The 18250-nt window shown below is 45.2% G+C and overlaps 1 protein-coding gene across 2 annotated transcripts in view; it reads right to left on the bottom strand.

Annotated features, from left to right (window-relative positions):
- Positions 1–18250, bottom strand: part of LOC108414578 (aldehyde oxidase 3-like) — a 39325-nt gene that overhangs the window by 14005 nt on the left and 7070 nt on the right. For both annotated transcript variants that reach the window (XM_037534501.1, XM_037534502.1), the window contains 13 exons: positions 10711–10788; positions 10350–10430; positions 9649–9793; positions 8622–8714; positions 8119–8270; positions 5541–5634; positions 4843–4952; positions 4547–4731; positions 4214–4376; positions 3701–3790; positions 2832–3001; positions 1633–1759; positions 399–521 (listed from right to left, as the gene is read on the bottom strand). In XM_037534501.1, coding sequence (XP_037390398.1) covers positions 399–521; positions 1633–1759; positions 2832–3001; positions 3701–3790; positions 4214–4376; positions 4547–4731; positions 4843–4952; positions 5541–5634; positions 8119–8270; positions 8622–8714; positions 9649–9793; positions 10350–10430; positions 10711–10788 — 1611 coding nt within the window. The remainder of the gene's footprint in view (positions 1–398; positions 522–1632; positions 1760–2831; positions 3002–3700; positions 3791–4213; positions 4377–4546; positions 4732–4842; positions 4953–5540; positions 5635–8118; positions 8271–8621; positions 8715–9648; positions 9794–10349; positions 10431–10710; positions 10789–18250) is intronic.

The raw sequence follows: 18250 nt of genomic DNA, 5'->3' as shown, positions 1-18250 counted from the left end.
CCGACAGGCTTCAACTGGGCTCTAAAATCAACCAGCTAACATCTGAACGGAGTCGCCCCCACCCTGCATTCTCCACCTTCAGAAGCTCAGAGTTACTCCTGCGACTGTAATGATCACAACACAGCTCCACAACCAATCATCAGCACGGAGCTGGACTTCTACAGGGACGGCATCCAGCACTGCTTCACATTTATTACTGTTCCTATTATTATTCATTAAAAAGGCAAAAACAGGTAAACAGAGCGGAACTGATCACATCAAACACCTCGTCTTATTAAATCCTTCAAATGAAAAACTCTGGAATTCTCCGGGTTAATATTCAGATCAAATTCAAGAAACTCCATAAAGCAGAGCATCAAATGATCATTTCACCCCCCCGACCCCGACTGACCACCGACCTCTACAGTGAAGATTCTGTCCGGCAGGTCCTCATAGTGGACCTTCACCGCTGCGGACGCTAGCTTGGCGTGCGGCTTCGTATCGGCGACGACCGCACAGACCATCTGACCCACGCAGGTGACCTGAGGACAGGCAGGAGATACACATACAGCAGGAGTGACCGCCACCCAGCCGGATTCACGCCAATACACAGCACTGCATGCACGAAATACTGAACGGTAACACTTTACATAAATACTCATTATTCATATGGTAATTAGCTCCTCATTAAGCATTCATTAACGATCAAGTTAAGTACACGGCTGACCATTTAGTCTATTATTAGTTTATAGCACGTCTACTCATTAACTGTAATAACCGCTGCTTATTACTCTGATAATGAGCTGATAACGCCGGAGACGTGATAAAGGAGGAGGAGACGGTCACTGGGTAACATGGACATCAAAGCTCATAAAGCCAAACATGGGCTCTGTTTGCAGGGGAAGTCCCGCCCTTCAATAAAAAGAGCCAATCAGCTTGCTGGGAAAGATTTTTTTCTTGTTTTTGATTTTATTCTTTATGGACACACTTAAAAAAAGATCATTCTTGAAGGTTCTACATAGAACCATGAACACTCAAGCAACCCACTGCATGAGTAAAGGGTTTGCTGCATTACGAAAGGGTTCTTCAGACTGATGGAGATGGTTCTACACCCTCAGAAATAAAGGCCCTAAACCATCTCTGGGTCAGTTCCCCTCTCATCACTGGGGTGGAACCCTCAAGGCTCCATCTCAGTACCTTATGTCAGGGATCATAACTGAACCATAATCCACTGAAATGATCTGTTCTAAGCTGGACTGACTCCACACACCCCGCCTCGCCTTGCCTCCAGGCTTTTACTCTACTGCTCTGTTTTAAAACATTCGGTTATGAAAAGGAACAAATACCAACTTTTCACCTGGAGGAACTGATTTAAGCTCCACAATCTGGCGTTAGAACCACTGTAGAACCTCTGAGGGAACATTTACATTGTTTATACCTTGATGATGAAAAATGTACCTGCACAGAACCTTCATTTCCTTTCTGTACAGCACCAAAGAGGGTTCTTCTATGGCTTTGATGTCAGGCTTGTTACAATAGAAGAACCTTTTTTGGTTATATATAGAAACATTTCCTGTACTAAAGAACCCTTGAAGAACCGTCATTTTTAAGTATGTAGAATTTCTCGCTCAGCGTTCTGATAAACGGTTCTACCTCGCCTTGAGCCAGTATCTCCTCGTCGATCCCGGTGAAGGACCTGAACTTCTTGCCTGGAATGTCATCAGCGGTGAAGACGTCCACGACGCCGGGCATGCTCAGAGCTCGGCTCACGTCAATGTGGCTAACGAAACAAAACAGACGGCGCTCAATTACAGCCCAAACGGCCCAAACGTCTCCACCTGCATAGTAATTACAGCTGCTGTTAGCAATATTGGCTTAATAGTTATTTCAATAACACGACTTAAATTCTATAAACTAGACATTCTTTTATTTTGCTTAATTTTATCAAATATCCTACATTCTTCTTCCTGTAATCTCCACTCATAGCCTCGACTGTTTTACGATCCAAAAGCAGGAATTACTTTTACACGACTGAACGGGCTGTTCAGGTTACTGTGACTTTAAGACTGATGTATGTAAATAAGCTCTGTTCTGATTGGCTGTGCTTCATTCAAAAAGCAGTGTGGGCTGAAACACTTCTTATAACTTCAGTGTGAGTGGGCGGGGCTAGGGTTTAGGGTAGTCGTGGGCTGGAGGTCAGGGAACCAGCCCTGTGACCGGAAGGCTGCCGGGTCGATCCCCTTGGCTGACAGTACATGACTGAAATGTCCTTGAGCAAGACACCCAATCCCCAACTGCTCCCCAGGCGCTGTGGATAGGGCTGGCCATCTAGTGTGTGTGTTCACTAGTGTGTATGTGGTGTTTCACTGCATGGACGGGTTAAATGCGGAGGTCTAATTCCACAGTGTGTAAACACCAGAAGGCTGATGGTTCTAAATTCAATTCAGTGGGATGGTTAGAACTTCAAGCGGTCAGCTAAGACATTTGAAGTCATGCATTGTTTTTACTCCGTACACACAAGAATGTGTCCATCATTTCTTCATAAACAGAATGTTCCTGACGGCTGATGGTCATTTTCCATAACTGGGGTGGCCAGCAGGGCAGCCACGCTTCACTATGACGGCACTGGCCCCATCGGCCACCCCTTGGCTACGTCTCTGGATGTGGACCCTTTAAGCAGGACGGGGGTCTACAATCTTCCCCTGGTGTACCAGCTTCAGCTCCTGGTTCGATGCCCAAAGGGTTTACATGTGAATCTAGCCCATGAACCGGTCTCTAGACTTCCGATCAGAATTCCGAGCTGTCCTCGCTAACGTGATGTGACGTGCAGCGTGTGTGTGAGGCGTGTTTACGTGATTCTGGCGTGCGCTCTGGCGCTGGTGACCACAGACAGGAACAGCTCTCCCTGCGTACGTGGAAAATCATCGCAGTATACGGCCTCTCCTGTGGCGTGCGACAGCGCCGCCTGGTGCTGAACCGCCCGGCCCACGGGGTCCTGCTCCGACTGACCACTCGGCACATCCTACACACATGAACATGCACATGGTTACAGGTGTTCAATCACCCCCTGCATCTCCACTCACTGTCCACTGTATCAGCTCCACTGACCGTCTCACTCTGTAGCTCTACAGTTACAGACTGTAGTCCATCTGTTTCTCTGTACCCTGTTCTTTAGTGGGCAGGACCCCCACGGACCCTCACAGAGCAGGTACTACTTGGGTGGTGGGTCATTCTCAGCACTGCAGTAACACTGACGTGGTGGTGGTGTGTTAGTGTGTGTTGTGCTGGTCTGAGTGGATCAGACACAGCAGTGCTGCTGGAGTTTTTAAACACCTCAGTGTCGCTGCTGGACTGAGAACAGTCCACCAACCAAAAACAGCACATTTGTTTACTGTTTAGTGGTTCAGCTTGGCTGTTTACTCTGTGGGTTTTATGCAAATGAAGGCATCAAACTGGCTGAGATCCGCCCCGTTATTAATGTGAGCTCTTTATTTTCCCTAAATATGCAGCAATATGCAGATCAGAGAACAAACCTGCACAGTTAAGGGCAAAAAACTAAAAGACTGAATCTGCATCAGAAAATCTACGACTGTTTATTTACACGCCGTTAGATGTGGGACGTTACGGTCGATCTAACTACAGGCGTAGTTTTTCACCCAGTGCTCAGCTGCGGTTTGTCGGCTTTGGCCTGCATGTTTCTGTAAGCGGCGTCGTTCAATACCTGGAACTCGTGGTAGCTGGGCTGGATGATGTTGGGCAGGCGCTCCACAGCACTGAGCTGCTCTGAGGGAATCTCCCCCTCACACACATTCTGACAACACAGTTACACAGTCAGATATATGGCATCACTGCATGCAAATAAATAAATAAATAAATAAATAAATAAATAAAACAGTTTTGTATATCACTATTGAGATGTAAATCATTTCACTGTACAAGGTGAAGAGTCTAAAACTGGGCGGTGGGGGACCAAGCCAGGGAGATGAGATCAGGTAAGTGGGGGAGGGGTCAGATGAGCCGGATAGGACCAGGTAAGGGAGACAAGATTAAGTGAGTGGGGGCGGAGCCAGACAAGTGGGGTGGGACCAAGTAAAGGATACGACATTAGGGGATTAGGAGATAAACTGGGAGGGACCAATTAGGGAGATGAGATCAGATGAGTGGGGGCGGAGCCAGACTAGTGGGGTGGGACCAGGTAAGTAGGATAGAACCAGGTGACAGAAGGAGGGCGTACCGTGTCTTTGAGGTGCTGCAGGACATGCAGGTAGAACCTGAAGAGCAGGCTGAGGGTCAGAGACCTGCGGAACATCACTTTACCCCCCGGAGCAGACGCCCCTAGAGTGACCTCATCAACGAGAGCCCTGTACGCGTCACTCAACGTCGCCTCGTTCCACGGCCTGCCACAAAACACACACAAACAAGCCGAAAGAAGCAGAATAAAAGTCCCCCGTGTGCCTGGAAACGCTGTGTACGTCTGTCCAGTACACAGCAAATCCACGTTACCGTCGTGTTCCTCTGACAGAGTCTCTGATATTATTGTTGTTACTGTGTCGTCAGGCTGGTTTACCTGCCGATGACCTGCTGGACGGTCCTCTCTGCGCTGACCGTGCAGGGTCCCACTCCCCCGTAATAAACACTCATCTCCTTCACCACATTCGAACCCTCTTCAAACCACACGCGCAGGCCGGCGTTCACCGTGGCCAGAGCGTTCTCCTTACGGGGAGCGTGACGGAACGCCCGAACGACCTCACCCTGCAGGACGAGAGGACGGGGTCATCCCAAACACACTAGCGTGCAAGACTCTTATATACACACGACTTTCACCAGCACAGAGATTCTGATTCTTTACAGTAGAAACCTCACCTTTCTGGACACTGGGATGAAAACGGACAGCACAATCTCGTCCGGTTTCAGAACCGTCTTTCCAAAGCCCACAAAGAAATCCTTATCCAGAGGAACTTCCCGTTTTCCCTCTGGAATCACACACAAATGATCAGCATTACCTGGGAATGACGCACCATAACAGAGTAATCAAGGGAATAAATATCAGTAGAATTTGCATAAAAGCATCAAACTCCATAAATCTGCATGAACGGAACTGCAGTGAAGGATTCAAAGGAAAACAAACATTCCATCTCTGAACAAAAGCCCCAAAACCGGAGAAGGAAAAATTAGGAAGACTTGAGCTTTTAATGGAAATGAGTGCAAAAAGACGTTTTTGTAAAAAAATAATAAATAGAGAAAAACGGAGACGGAAGGTTTTGCCCTACAGCATCAACATATTAACTGTGCTCGTTTGTCTTTATGCTCTGTGATCTAACGGCATCAGTTATACATGAAAAGCGTCGCCACATTAAACCGACGCCACTGCTCTCTTATCGTCTGATTGTACTGCTTATTAAATGCTTTATGCAGAGCTTACGCACGTTATGAAGTGCTGATGTAAGCAGGCTTCAGGTAAAGTGTCACTGAATTAAGAGACAAACGGGGCAAATTGTGTATAATAGAAATACAGAACTCAGTCAAATGAACTGGGAAATAACAGTGAGCGCCTCATTCACCTCTGGACTGCAGCACTACGGAGCATCTACCAGCAGCTAGAACAGGATTCAGATCGGAGTTTGGATACGCGCTCGCAATGTTACCACCCAGAGTCTGTAAACACAGACAGAGACACAGACAGAGACACAAAGACACAGACAGAGACACAGACAGAGACACAGACAGAGACACAAAGACACAGACAGAGACACAGACAGAGACACAGACAGAGACACAGACAAACACAGAGACACAGACAGAGACACAGACAGAGACAGACAGACAGAGACACAGACACAGAGACACAGACAGACAGAGACACAGACAGAGACACAAAGACACAGACAGAAACACAGACAGAGACACAGACAGACAGAGACACAGACAGAGACACAGACACAGACAGAAACACAGACAGAAACACAGACAGAGACACAGACAGAAACACAGATAGAGACACAGACAGAGACACAGACAGAGACACAAACACAGACAGAGACACAGACAGAGACACAAAGACACAAACACAGACAGAGACACAGACAGAGACACAGACAGACAGAGACACAGACAGAAACTCATGAACGTGAAATTCTCTGTGAAAAGGTAACGGTAAGAATTAGTGATTTATGGGCGTAAGTTTTCTGTATAATCAAAGTCAATATTTTACAGTAATTAACTGAATATTGTGTTTACAATTATTTACTGTTAATTTACAGAACTTTACTGTAAACTCGGCTGCTGGTATATTACTGTAAATTGCGTTGTCTGGTATGTTACTCTGTAAATGCCCAATCTTTTACAGTACGATCCTGTAAAATAACAAACCAGTATATTACTGTGCCATAAATACTGTAAATTTACAGCATTTTGGTTCCAAAAATGTCCTAAAAATTCAGTCCTGCTGAACAGAAATCACTAAAACCACTGAATTTTCTGGTGTCCAATTTTCACTGTGTAACATCCTCGCTCTGTTTCCGTCTGTTTGCATTTGTCCGTCTATCCATGTGCTTCTGTTTCATTGGCCTGCTGCTCTGTGGCTCCGCCCTTTTTTTTGTTACTTAACTCGCCTGTGTTGTATCACTAGTCCATGTGTCCAGCTCTGTTCAGTGTATGTAAACCCCTCCGGTCCGCCTTGTTCTTGCCGGGAACTGCGTGGATTTCTTGGATAGTTTCTTGTCTTTTCCCGTTTAGTTTCGTTTTCTCAGTTTGTCAGTCTCTAATTTTCTGTTTCTTGTTCTTGGTCAGGACATCTCAGCCATGCTGGGACCCTCTAATTAACCTGTAACCTGGACTTTAATGTAAGACACTCACACTTGCGTCCTGCCTCCACGCCTACCTGGTTACCAGAGTTGCAGCAATATGATGCCGTATCAGCACTGATGCCGATACTGGTGCTTGACGCCGTATAAAGGCAATAGAAGTGGGTGATTACTGTTTGGAATTCTATGTAAGCCATTGGTTTCACTGATATGTCACAAATACACAACATAGAGCTGCATGAAAACAGCATAAAACACACCAGTGGCAGCTCCTCACCTCAACAGCTGACTCGCTTCTTTCAGTGATCTGTACCCTCGCCCTGTAATCATTGGCCCTGGATGCGTCTTGCTCTGTTAACTGCCCTGAAACCCACTGGTTAAAATTCACTGAACAATGAGTTACTGTTAGTCCCGGCTGTTAGTGAGGGACTGAACATTAGAGAGACATGTGGAAGAAACCACCACTGAGGTAATCCTGAGGTAATCTTTAGCTTTGGTTTAGCCTTTAGCATAGCAGCCCACTAGCCGGGCCTGCTTGTCCATTCACCCCACCTGTGATGCGCCTTTTCAGAACCCGATTTGAACCAGAAACTGGCCTGCGTGTCAAACGCTGTGCACAAAACTGAAGGCAGCTGTCTTGATGCCTTGGTGCCTCATAAGTCAGTGCCTCAGAAGGCAGCACTGTGATGAACGTACGTGCGAAGGAATCGCGTCTGAGATGTGCGTCGCAGGTTTATCTGCGTGTCATTCAGTTCTGTTTTAACTGCTTTACACAAACATATTTTACATTCATATGTTAAACATCACTCTTATAATCATTTACATTTACGGCATTACATTTACATAATCAACAGCCTTAGGCATCTAAAGTTGTTAGATTATACATTAAAACATGACGATTACAGGTAAATGCTTTATTAATGATAGAGGACACAGTTTGGACTAAAATGAAACTTTTAAAAAGTCAAACTGCATGAATATCAAGACTAATATGCTAATAAGGTTAGACAGAGTTAGTGTGGGTGTCGGTACTCAGTATCGGCCGGTACTCGAGGATCAGGTATCGGTATCGGAAGAGAGACGGTGGTATTGGTGCATCACTACTGGTCACACACTAAAGCTATTCTGCTGTTGTGTTGGGTTGATATCACAGTGTGAAGGATTCTAATGGTGTTCTGGGACTGATTCCAGATGCATGTGGTTTCCTAATGGGATCTAATGGCGTCCTACAGGAAACTAGTGGTCTCAGTGGAAACCATTCAGCAGGGAATGAAATAAACGAAGGCTGGTCTCTGCCTTTTGGACTCTACTGTGTGTGTATGTGTGAAAGACTCACAGCAACGTTGCGGATCTGCTCTCCTGCGACGTGGCTCAGCTGCTCCAGCAGCGCTGCGAGTGTCTGTGTGTGTTCAGCAGGGAGAGAACACACACACTTCTCCAACACACTCCGCACGGTGGACAGACTAGAGCCCGCTCCAATACACACACCTGCAACACACACACACACGCAGAGTCTGGCACTGATACGAGATTGATGGAGGTTGGGTTGGTCATCCTCTCGTCCTTCATCAGTGGTCACAGGACGCCGCCCACAGGACGCCGCCCACAGGACGCTGCCCAGATTGACTATGAGAGTGACCCACTACCCAAACAGTACCTGCTCTGTGAGGGTCCATGGGGGTCCTGACCACTGAAGAACAGGGTAACAGAGTATCAGAGCAACAGATGGACTACAGTCTGTAACTGTGCTACTGGGTCTATACGGTCAGTGGAGCCGATAAAGTGGACAGCGCCAACCCAAAACGCCTTCCCACCTCCCTTAGTGTTCTGGACACTTACCTTCCGGCTTCTCCGTGACCTCAAACAGCTCCCGCACACGAAAGCCTGATATGATTATGGGATGGATGACGCCTTTAAACTTTATGTCCAGCCCTGATAAAAACATCAGACAGTAAAATCAGGACAGCAGGTCAATCAGTTCATCAGCTGTTATAACAGGTCACGGCATCTAATTCACCACCGTTTAAGACTTCACCACAAACAACAGTGCAGTTTCACTAACATTCACACTTTCTCACGTTTCAGACTCCTCGAGACCACCGGTGGTCCCAAACCCACTCGGTCATGTTCTTCATAACGTTCATACTCCATAAGCTCCATTCAGAAGCTGGGCGTCGTGTGAGGCTGTAGCTCTTCTCTCCAGTCTAATAGACGGTGATGTCATTTTAAACCCTTATAATAAAAGAAGCTGAACTTTGTTTTTCTACTGAAAGTCGACCTGTTTTTCCCCAAATCTGGGCTCTAAACTATAAACAGACGGAGTCTCTTCAGTGATCTGCTCTGGAAACATCACTTTTAGAAAACAACAAGATTTTTGGCTCTCAGCAGTGAATCGTGAGCGTGTAGTGATATGTGGAGATCATAAAACACACGTTCTGCTCATTTGAAGTTTTACAAAAAAATGAATAAATAAATAAAATAAATAAATAATTACATTTATTTCCTGCAGTTACTGAATAATTAGCCTCATGACTTGATTATGTAAATTCAGGTGGACAAACCAAAATATACCCGGGTGTATAAGAGGTGAAAGTGAGGCAGGGTTGCCAGGTGTCCAGGTTTGGACCGGACAGTCTGGCTTTAAGGATCATGTGGGTAGGAGTTTAAAATTTCTCTCAAACTGCATGAACTTTAATAAATATCACGTCAAACGTTGATGCACATTTTATGACATACGTGTGTTTTCTGTAGAGGATGTGGCAACATATCAACAAAACATGGAAACGTCTGTGGATGCGCTTCCTTCCTCCATCAGCCGTCAGGAGCCGCCGAGCTGGCAGCTCAAAGCTCAGTGAGGTAAAAATACCTAGATTAGTGTTGCCCATGACGACGGGGGCTTGTGGGTGTTGACTCTTCAGCTGGAGCAGCTCATCCAGAGAGATGGGGGAGATCCAGGTCATCCTCTCCCCCCGAAACGTCTGAGTGGCTCGCTCCTCCGACTCGGCCATTCTCTACACAGAGTCGCCCACAGATTAAACTGCTACATCACATAAAAGCGCCAGAGCGTCTTAAAACTGCCTTTTACGTTTCATTTCTTTAGATTTTCCACTATTTTACCTTCATTTATATCCCACATTGTTTATGACCGTTTTCAGCAGATTTCAGCTTTAAACTCCATTCATGGTGGAGGGATACATGATATGCAGGGTGTTATGAGGCAAAATTGTCCCTAATAAAACTTCTTATTTCATATTTTCCACTGTTTTCCCATCATCAACATTCCATATAAATTCAGAAGACTCGTGTCTTCATGACTAGAACTCAGATATGGACATTTTATTTACCATCCAGAACCACCAGAGAACCGACACGAGTCTTCTGAGCTTATACGGAATGTTGTTGAGGGAAAATAGTGGAATATCTGGAATAATACGATTTCTTTAGGGACTATTTTGCTGCACACTTTAAAGTGTTTGAGTACACTTGGAGAAAAGGAACTACCCCTTTAGTTTTCCTCACACTACCGTTACACGGTGGGGTTTTTCATTAACTCCTTTAAAGTCTTACTATCAGCTCTGGGGGGAAGATGAGCTCCTGTGTGGGGTCCAGAGGTAGAAGCTTCTCTTTCCCAGACGTCTCCGTCTGACCCTGAGAGACCAGACAAAGCAAACACTTCACTCACAAATTTAACCGATAACCTCGGCTGGACTTTCAGTCCTTGTGGCAGTGAAATGCCAGTGATTGGCCGATGAGCAGGAAGACGAATCAAATCCACAACATCAGAGTCTTTACAGTGAAACGCGCGACACGTGCAGCTCATATCAGTAAAAACCTGGAAAAAGGGCTAAAAGCCTAAACAAAGAGTCCGAACCAGGTAATAATCATCTGAATAGGCCACTGACCCGAGATGACCCGAAAATAATCTTACATTCTCCGCAGGTTCCAAAGGTCCGTTTCCATTGGCCGCGCAGCCGGCACTGCCGTTCACCCGGCAACAGTTTTCACTCTGCAGAGAGAACAAACAGATTAAAGGGCCAAAACAAGAAAAAACGAATTTTGATCACTTTTTTGATGTGAAATGTAAACATTGTTAAAGGATCAAAGCGTCACTTCCCCAGAACGTTCCGTCCATATATAGACCTGGAGTTTCCCCGTTATCTGATTACTGTCTGACTCATGTAGACCTGGAGTTTCCCCATTATCTGATTACTGTCTGACTCATGTAGACCTGGAGTTTCCCCATTATCTGATTACTGTCTGACTCATGTAGACCTGGAGTTTCCCCATTATCTGATTACTGTCTGACTCATGTAGACCTGGAGTTTCCCCATTATCTGATTACTGTCTGACTTATGTAGACCTGGAGTTGTCCCAGTATCTGATTACTGTCTGACTCCTTTAGACCTGGAGTTGCCCCATTATCTGATTACTGTCTGACTCAGGTAGACCTGGAGTTTCTCCATTATCTGATTACTGTCTGACTCATGTAGACCTGGAGTTTCCCCATTATCTGATTACTGTCTGACTCATGTAGACGTGGAGTTTCCTCATCATCTGATTACTGTCTGACTCCTGTAGAGCTGGAGTTTCCCCATTATCTGATTACTGTCTGACCAATGTAGACCTGGAGGTTCCCCATTATCTGATTACTGTCTGACTCATGTAGACCTGGAGTTTCCCCATTATCTGATTACTGTCTGACTCATGTAGACCAGGGGTTTCTCCATTATCTGATTACTGTCTGACTCATGTAGACCTGGAGTTTCCCCATTATCTGATTACTTTCTGACTCATGTAGACCTGGAATTTCCCCGTTATCTGATTACTGTCTGACTCATGTAGACCTGGAGTTTCCCTGTTATCTGATTACTGTCTGACTCATGTAGACCTGGAGTTTCCCCATTATCTGATTACTGTCTGACTCATGTAGACCTGGAGTTTCCCCATTATCTGATTACTGTCTGACTTATGTAGACCTGGAGTTTCCCCATTATCTGATTACTGTCTGACTCATGTAGACCTGGAGTTGCCCCATTATCTGATTACTGTCTGACTCATGTAGACCTGGAGTTTCCCCATTATCTGATTACTGTCTGACTTATGTAGACCTGGAATTGTCCCAGAATCTGATTACTGTCTGACTCCTGTAGACCTGGAGTTGCCCCATTATCTGATTACTGTCTGACTCATGTAGACCTGGAGTTTCCCCATTATCTGATTACTGTCTGACTTATGTAGACCTGGAGTTTCCCCATTATCTGATTACTGTCTGACTCATGTAGACCTGGAGTTGCCCCATTATCTGATTACTGTCTGACTCAGGTAGACCTGGAGTTTCTCCATTATCTGATTACTGTCTGACTCATGTAGACCTGGAGTTTCCCCATTATCTGATTACTGTCTGACTCATGTAGACGTGGAGTTTCCTCATCATCTGATTACTGTCTGACTCCTGTAGAGCTGGAGTTTCCCCATTATCTGATTACTGTCTGACCAATGTAGACCTGGAGGTTCCCCATTATCTGATTACTGTCTGACTCATGTAGACCTGGAGTTTCCCCATTATCTGATTACTGTCTGACTCATGTAGACCAGGGGTTTCTCCATTATCTGATTACTGTCTGACTCATGTAGACCTGGAGTTTCCCCATTATCTGATTACTTTCTGACTCATGTAGACCTGGAATTTCCCCGTTATCTGATTACTGTCTGACTCATGTAGACCTGGAGTTTCCCTGTTATCTGATTACTGTCTGACTCATGTAGACCTGGAGTTTCCCCATTATCTGATTACTGTCTGACTCATGTAGACCTGGAGTTTCCCCATTATCTGATTACTGTCTGACTTATGTAGACCTGGAGTTTCCCCATTATCTGATTACTGTCTGACTCATGTAGACCTGGAGTTGCCCCATTATCTGATTACTGTCTGACTCATGTAGACCTGGAGTTTCCCCATTATCTGATTACTGTCTGACTTATGTAGACCTGGAGTTTCCCCATTATCTGATTACTGTCTGACTCATGCAGACCTGGAGTTGCCCCATTATCTGATTACTGTCTGACTCATGTAGACCTGGAGTTTCCCCATTATCTGATTACTGTCTGACTTATGTAGACCTGGAATTGTCCCAGTATCTGATTACTGTCTGACTCCTGTAGACCTGGAGTTGCCCCATTATCTGATTACTGTCTGACTCAGGTAGACCTGGAGTTTCTCCATTATCTGATTACTGTCTGACTCATGTAGACCTGGAGTTTCCCCATTATCTGATTACTGTCTGACTCATGTAGACCTGGAGTTTCCCCATTATCTGATTACTGTCTGACTTATGTAGACCTGGAGTTTCCCCATTATCTGATTACTGTCTGACTCATGTAGACCTGGAGTTTCCCCATTATCTGATTACTGTCTGACTCATGTAGACCTGGAGTTTCCCCATTATCTGATTACTGTCTGACTTATGTAGACCTGGAATTGTCCCAGAATCTGATTACTGTCTGACTCCTGTAGACCTGGAGTTGCCCCATTATCTGATTACTGTCTGACTCATGTAGACCTGGAGTTTCCCCATTATCTGATTACTGTCTGACTTATGTAGACCTGGAGTTTCCCCATTATCTGATTACTGTCTGACTCATGTAGACCTGGAGTTGCCCCATTATCTGATTACTGTCTGACTCATGTAGACCTGGAGTTTCCCCATTATCTGATTACTGTCTGACTTATGTAGACCTGGAATTGTCCCAGTATCTGATTACTGTCTGACTCCTGTAGACCTGGAGTTGCCCCATTATCTGATTACTGTCTGACTCAGGTAGACCTGGAGTTTCTCCATTATCTGATTACTGTCTGACTCATGTAGACCTGGAGTTTCCCCATTATCTGATTACTGTCTGACTCATGTAGACCTGGAGTTTCCCCATTATCTGATTACTGTCTGACTTATGTAGACCTGGAGTTTCCCCATTATCTGATTACTGTCTGACTCATGTAGACCTGGAGTTGCCCCATTATCTGATTACTGTCTGACTCATGTAGACCTGGAGTTTCCCCATTATCTGATTACTGTCTGACTTATGTAGACCTGGAATTGTCCCAGAATCTGATTACTGTCTGACTCCTGTAGACCTGGAGTTTCCCCATTATCTGATTACTGTCTGACTCATGTAGACCTGGAGTTTCCCCATTATCTGATTACTGTCTGACTTATGTAGACCTGGAGTTTCCCCATTATCTGATTACTGTCTGACTCATGTAGACCTGGAGTTGCCCCATTATCTGATTACTGTCTGACTCATGTAGACCTGGAGTTTCCCCATTATCTGATTACTGTCTGACTTATGTAGACCTGGAATTGTCCCAGTATCTGATTACTGTCTGACTCCTGTAGACCTGGAGTTGCCCCATTATCTGATTACTGTCTGACTCAGGTAGACCTGGAGTTTCTCCATTATCTGATTACTGTCTGACTCATGTAGACCTGGAGTTTCCCCATTATCTGATTACTGTCTGACTCATGTAGACGTGGAGTTTCCTCATCATCTGATTACTGTCTGACTCCTGTAGAGCTGGAGTTTCCCCATTATCTGATTACTGTCTGACTAATGTAGACCTGGAGTTTCCCCATTATCTGATTACTTTCTGACTCATGTAGACCTGGAGTTTCCCCATTATCTGATTATTGTCTGACTCCTGTAGACCTGGAGTTTCCCCCGTTATCTGATTACTGTCTGACTCATGTAGACCTGGAGTTTCCCCATTATCTGATTACTGTCTGACTCCTGTAGACCTGGAGTTTCCCCATTATCTGATTACTGTCTGACTCCTGTAAACCTGGAGTTCCCCCACTATCTGATTACTGTCTGACTCCTGTAGACCTGGAGTTTCCCTGTTATCTGATTACTGTCTGACTCATGTAGACCTGGAGTTTCCCCATTACCTGATTACTGTCTGACTCATGTAGACCTGGAGTTTCCCTGTTATCTGATTACTGTCTGACTCATGTAGACCTGGAGTTTCCCCATTATCTGATTACTGTCTGACTCATGTAGACCTGGAGTTTCCCCATTATCTGATTATTGTCTGACTCCTGTAGACCTGGAGTTTCCCCCGTTATCTGATTACTGTCTGACTCATGTAGACCTGGAGTTTCCCCATTATCTGATTACTGTCTGACTCCTGTAGACCTGGAGTTTCCCCATTATCTGATTACTGTCTGACTCCTGTAGACCTGGAGTTTCCCCATTATCTGATTACTTTCTGACTCATGTAGAAACGGAGTTTCCCCATTACCTGATTATTGTCTGACTCCTTTAGACCTGGAGTTTCCCCCGTTATCTGATTACTTTCTGACTCCTGTAGACCTGGAGTTCCCCCATTACCTGATTACTGTCTGACTCATGTAGACCTGGAGTTTCCCCATTATCTGATTATTGTCTGACTCAGGTAGACCTGGAGTTTCCCCATTATCTGATTACTTTCTGACTCATGTAGACCTGGAGTTTCCCCATTATCTGATTATTGTCTGACTCCTGTAGACCTGGAGTTTCCCCCGTTATCTGATTACTGTCTGACTCATGTAGACCTGGAGTTTCCCCATTATCTGATTACTGTCTGACTCCTGTAGACCTGGAGTTTCCCCATTATCTGATTACTTTTTGACTCATGTAGACCTGGAGTTTCCCCATTACCTGATTATTGTCTGACTCCTGTAGACCTGGAGTTTCCCCCGTTATCTGATTACTTTCTGACTCCTGTAGACCTGGAGTTCCCCCACTATCTGATTACTGTCTGACTCCTGTAGACCTGGAGTTTCCCCGTTATCTGATTACTGTCTGACTCATGTAGACCTGGAGTTTCCCCATTATCTGATTACTGTCTGACTCATGTAGACCTGGAGTTTCCCTGTTATCTGATTACTGTCTGACTCATGTAGACCTGGAGTTTCCCCATTATCTGATTACTGTCTGACTCATGTAGACCTGGAGTTTCCCCATTATCTGATTATTGTCTGACTCCTGTAGACCTGGAGTTTCCCCCGTTATCTGATTACTGTCTGACTCATGTAGACCTGGAGTTTCCCCATTATCTGATTACTGTCTGACTCCTGTAGACCTGGAGTTCCCCCACTATCTGATTACTGTCTGACTCCTGTAGACCTGGAGTTTCCCTGTTATCTGATTACTGTCTGACTCATGTAGACCTGGAGTTTCCCCATTATCTGATTATTGTCTGACTCAGGTAGACCTGGAGTTTCCCCATTATCTGATTACTTTCTGACTCATGTAGACCTGGAGTTTCCCCATTATCTGATTATTGTCTGACTCCTGTAGACCTGGAGTTTCCCCCGTTATCTGATTACTGTCTGACTCATGTAGACCTGGAGTTTCCCCATTATCTGATTACTGTCTGACTCCTGTAGACCTGGAGTTTCCCCATTATCTGATTACTTTTTGACTCATGTAGACCTGGAGTTTCCCCATTACCTGATTATTGTCTGACTCCTGTAGACCTGGAGTTTCCCCCGTTATCTGATTACTTTCTGACTCCTGTAGACCTGGAGTTCCCCCACTATCTGATTACTGTCTGACTCCTGTAGACCTGGAGTTTCCCCGTTATCTGATTACTGTCTGACTCATGTAGACCTGGAGTTTCCCCATTATCTGATTACTGTCTGACTCATGTAGACCTGGAGTTTCCCTGTTATCTGATTACTGTCTGACTCATGTAGACCTGGAGTTTCCCCATTATCTGATTACTGTCTGACTCATGTAGACCTGGAGTTTCCCCATTATCTGATTATTGTCTGACTCCTGTAGACCTGGAGTTTCCCCCGTTATCTGATTACTGTCTGACTCATGTAGACCTGGAGTTTCCCCATTATCTGATTACTGTCTGACTCCTGTACACCTGGAGTTTCCCCATTATCTGATTACTTTTTGACTCATGTAGACCTGGAGTTCCCCCACTATCTGATTACTGTCTGACTCCTGTAGACCTGGAGTTTCCCTGTTATCTGATTACTGTCTGACTCATGTAGACCTGGAGTTTCCCCATTATCTGATTACTGTCTGACTCATGTAGACCTGGAGTTTCCCTGTTATCTGATTACTGTCTGACTCATGTAGACCTGGAGTTTCCCCATTATCTGATTACTGTCTGACTCATGTAGACCTGGAGTTTCCCCATTATCTGATTATTGTCTGACTCCTGTAGACCTGGAGTTTCCCCCGTTATCTGATTACTGTCTGACTCATGTAGACCTGGAGTTTCCCCATTATCTGATTACTGTCTGACTCCTGTAGACCTGGAGTTTCCCCATTATCTGATTACTGTCTGACTCCTGTAGACCTGGAGTTTCCCCATTATCTGATTACTTTCTGACTCATGTAGACCTGGAGTTTCCCCATTACCTGATTATTGTCTGACTCCTTTAGACCTGGAGTTTCCCCCGTTATCTGATTACTTTCTGACTCCTGTAGACCTGGAGTTCCCCCATTACCTGATTACTGTCTGACTCATGTAGACCTGGAGTTTCCCCATTATCTGATTATTGTCTGACTCAGGTAGACCTGGAGTTTCCCCATTATCTGATTACTTTCTGACTCATGTAGACCTGGAGTTTCCCCATTATCTGATTATTGTCTGACTCCTGTAGACCTGGAGTTTCCCCCGTTATCTGATTACTGTCTGACTCATGTAGACCTGGAGTTTCCCCATTATCTGATTACTGTCTGACTCCTGTAGACCTGGAGTTTCCCCATTATCTGATTACTTTTTGACTCATGTAGACCTGGAGTTTCCCCATTACCTGATTATTGTCTGACTCCTGTAGACCTGGAGTTTCCCCCGTTATCTGATTACTTTCTGACTCCTGTAGACCTGGAGTTCCCCCACTATCTGATTACTGTCTGACTCCTGTAGACCTGGAGTTTCCCCGTTATCTGATTACTGTCTGACTCATGTAGACCTGGAGTTTCCCCATTATCTGATTACTGTCTGACTCATGTAGACCTGGAGTTTCCCTGTTATCTGATTACTGTCTGACTCATGTAGACCTGGAGTTTCCCCATTATCTGATTACTGTCTGACTCATGTAGACCTGGAGTTTCCCCATTATCTGATTATTGTCTGACTCCTGTAGACCTGGAGTTTCCCCCGTTATCTGATTACTGTCTGACTCATGTAGACCTGGAGTTTCCCCATTATCTGATTACTGTCTGACTCCTGTAGACCTGGAGTTTCCCCATTATCTGATTACTGTCTGACTCCTGTAGACCTGGAGTTTCCCCATTATCTGATTACTGTCTGACTCATGTAGACCTGGAGTTTCCCCATTACCTGATTATTGTCTGACTCCTTTAGACCTGGAGTTTCCCCCGTTATCTGATTACTTTCTGACTCCTGTAGACCTGGAGTTCCCCCACTATCTGATTACTGTCTGACTCCTGTAGACCTGGAGTTT

This window comes from Pygocentrus nattereri, chromosome 25, assembly GCF_015220715.1.
Source record: "Pygocentrus nattereri isolate fPygNat1 chromosome 25, fPygNat1.pri, whole genome shotgun sequence".
Lineage (NCBI taxonomy): Eukaryota > Metazoa > Chordata > Actinopteri > Characiformes > Serrasalmidae > Pygocentrus > Pygocentrus nattereri.
This window is presented reverse-complemented; position numbering and strand designations above follow the sequence as displayed.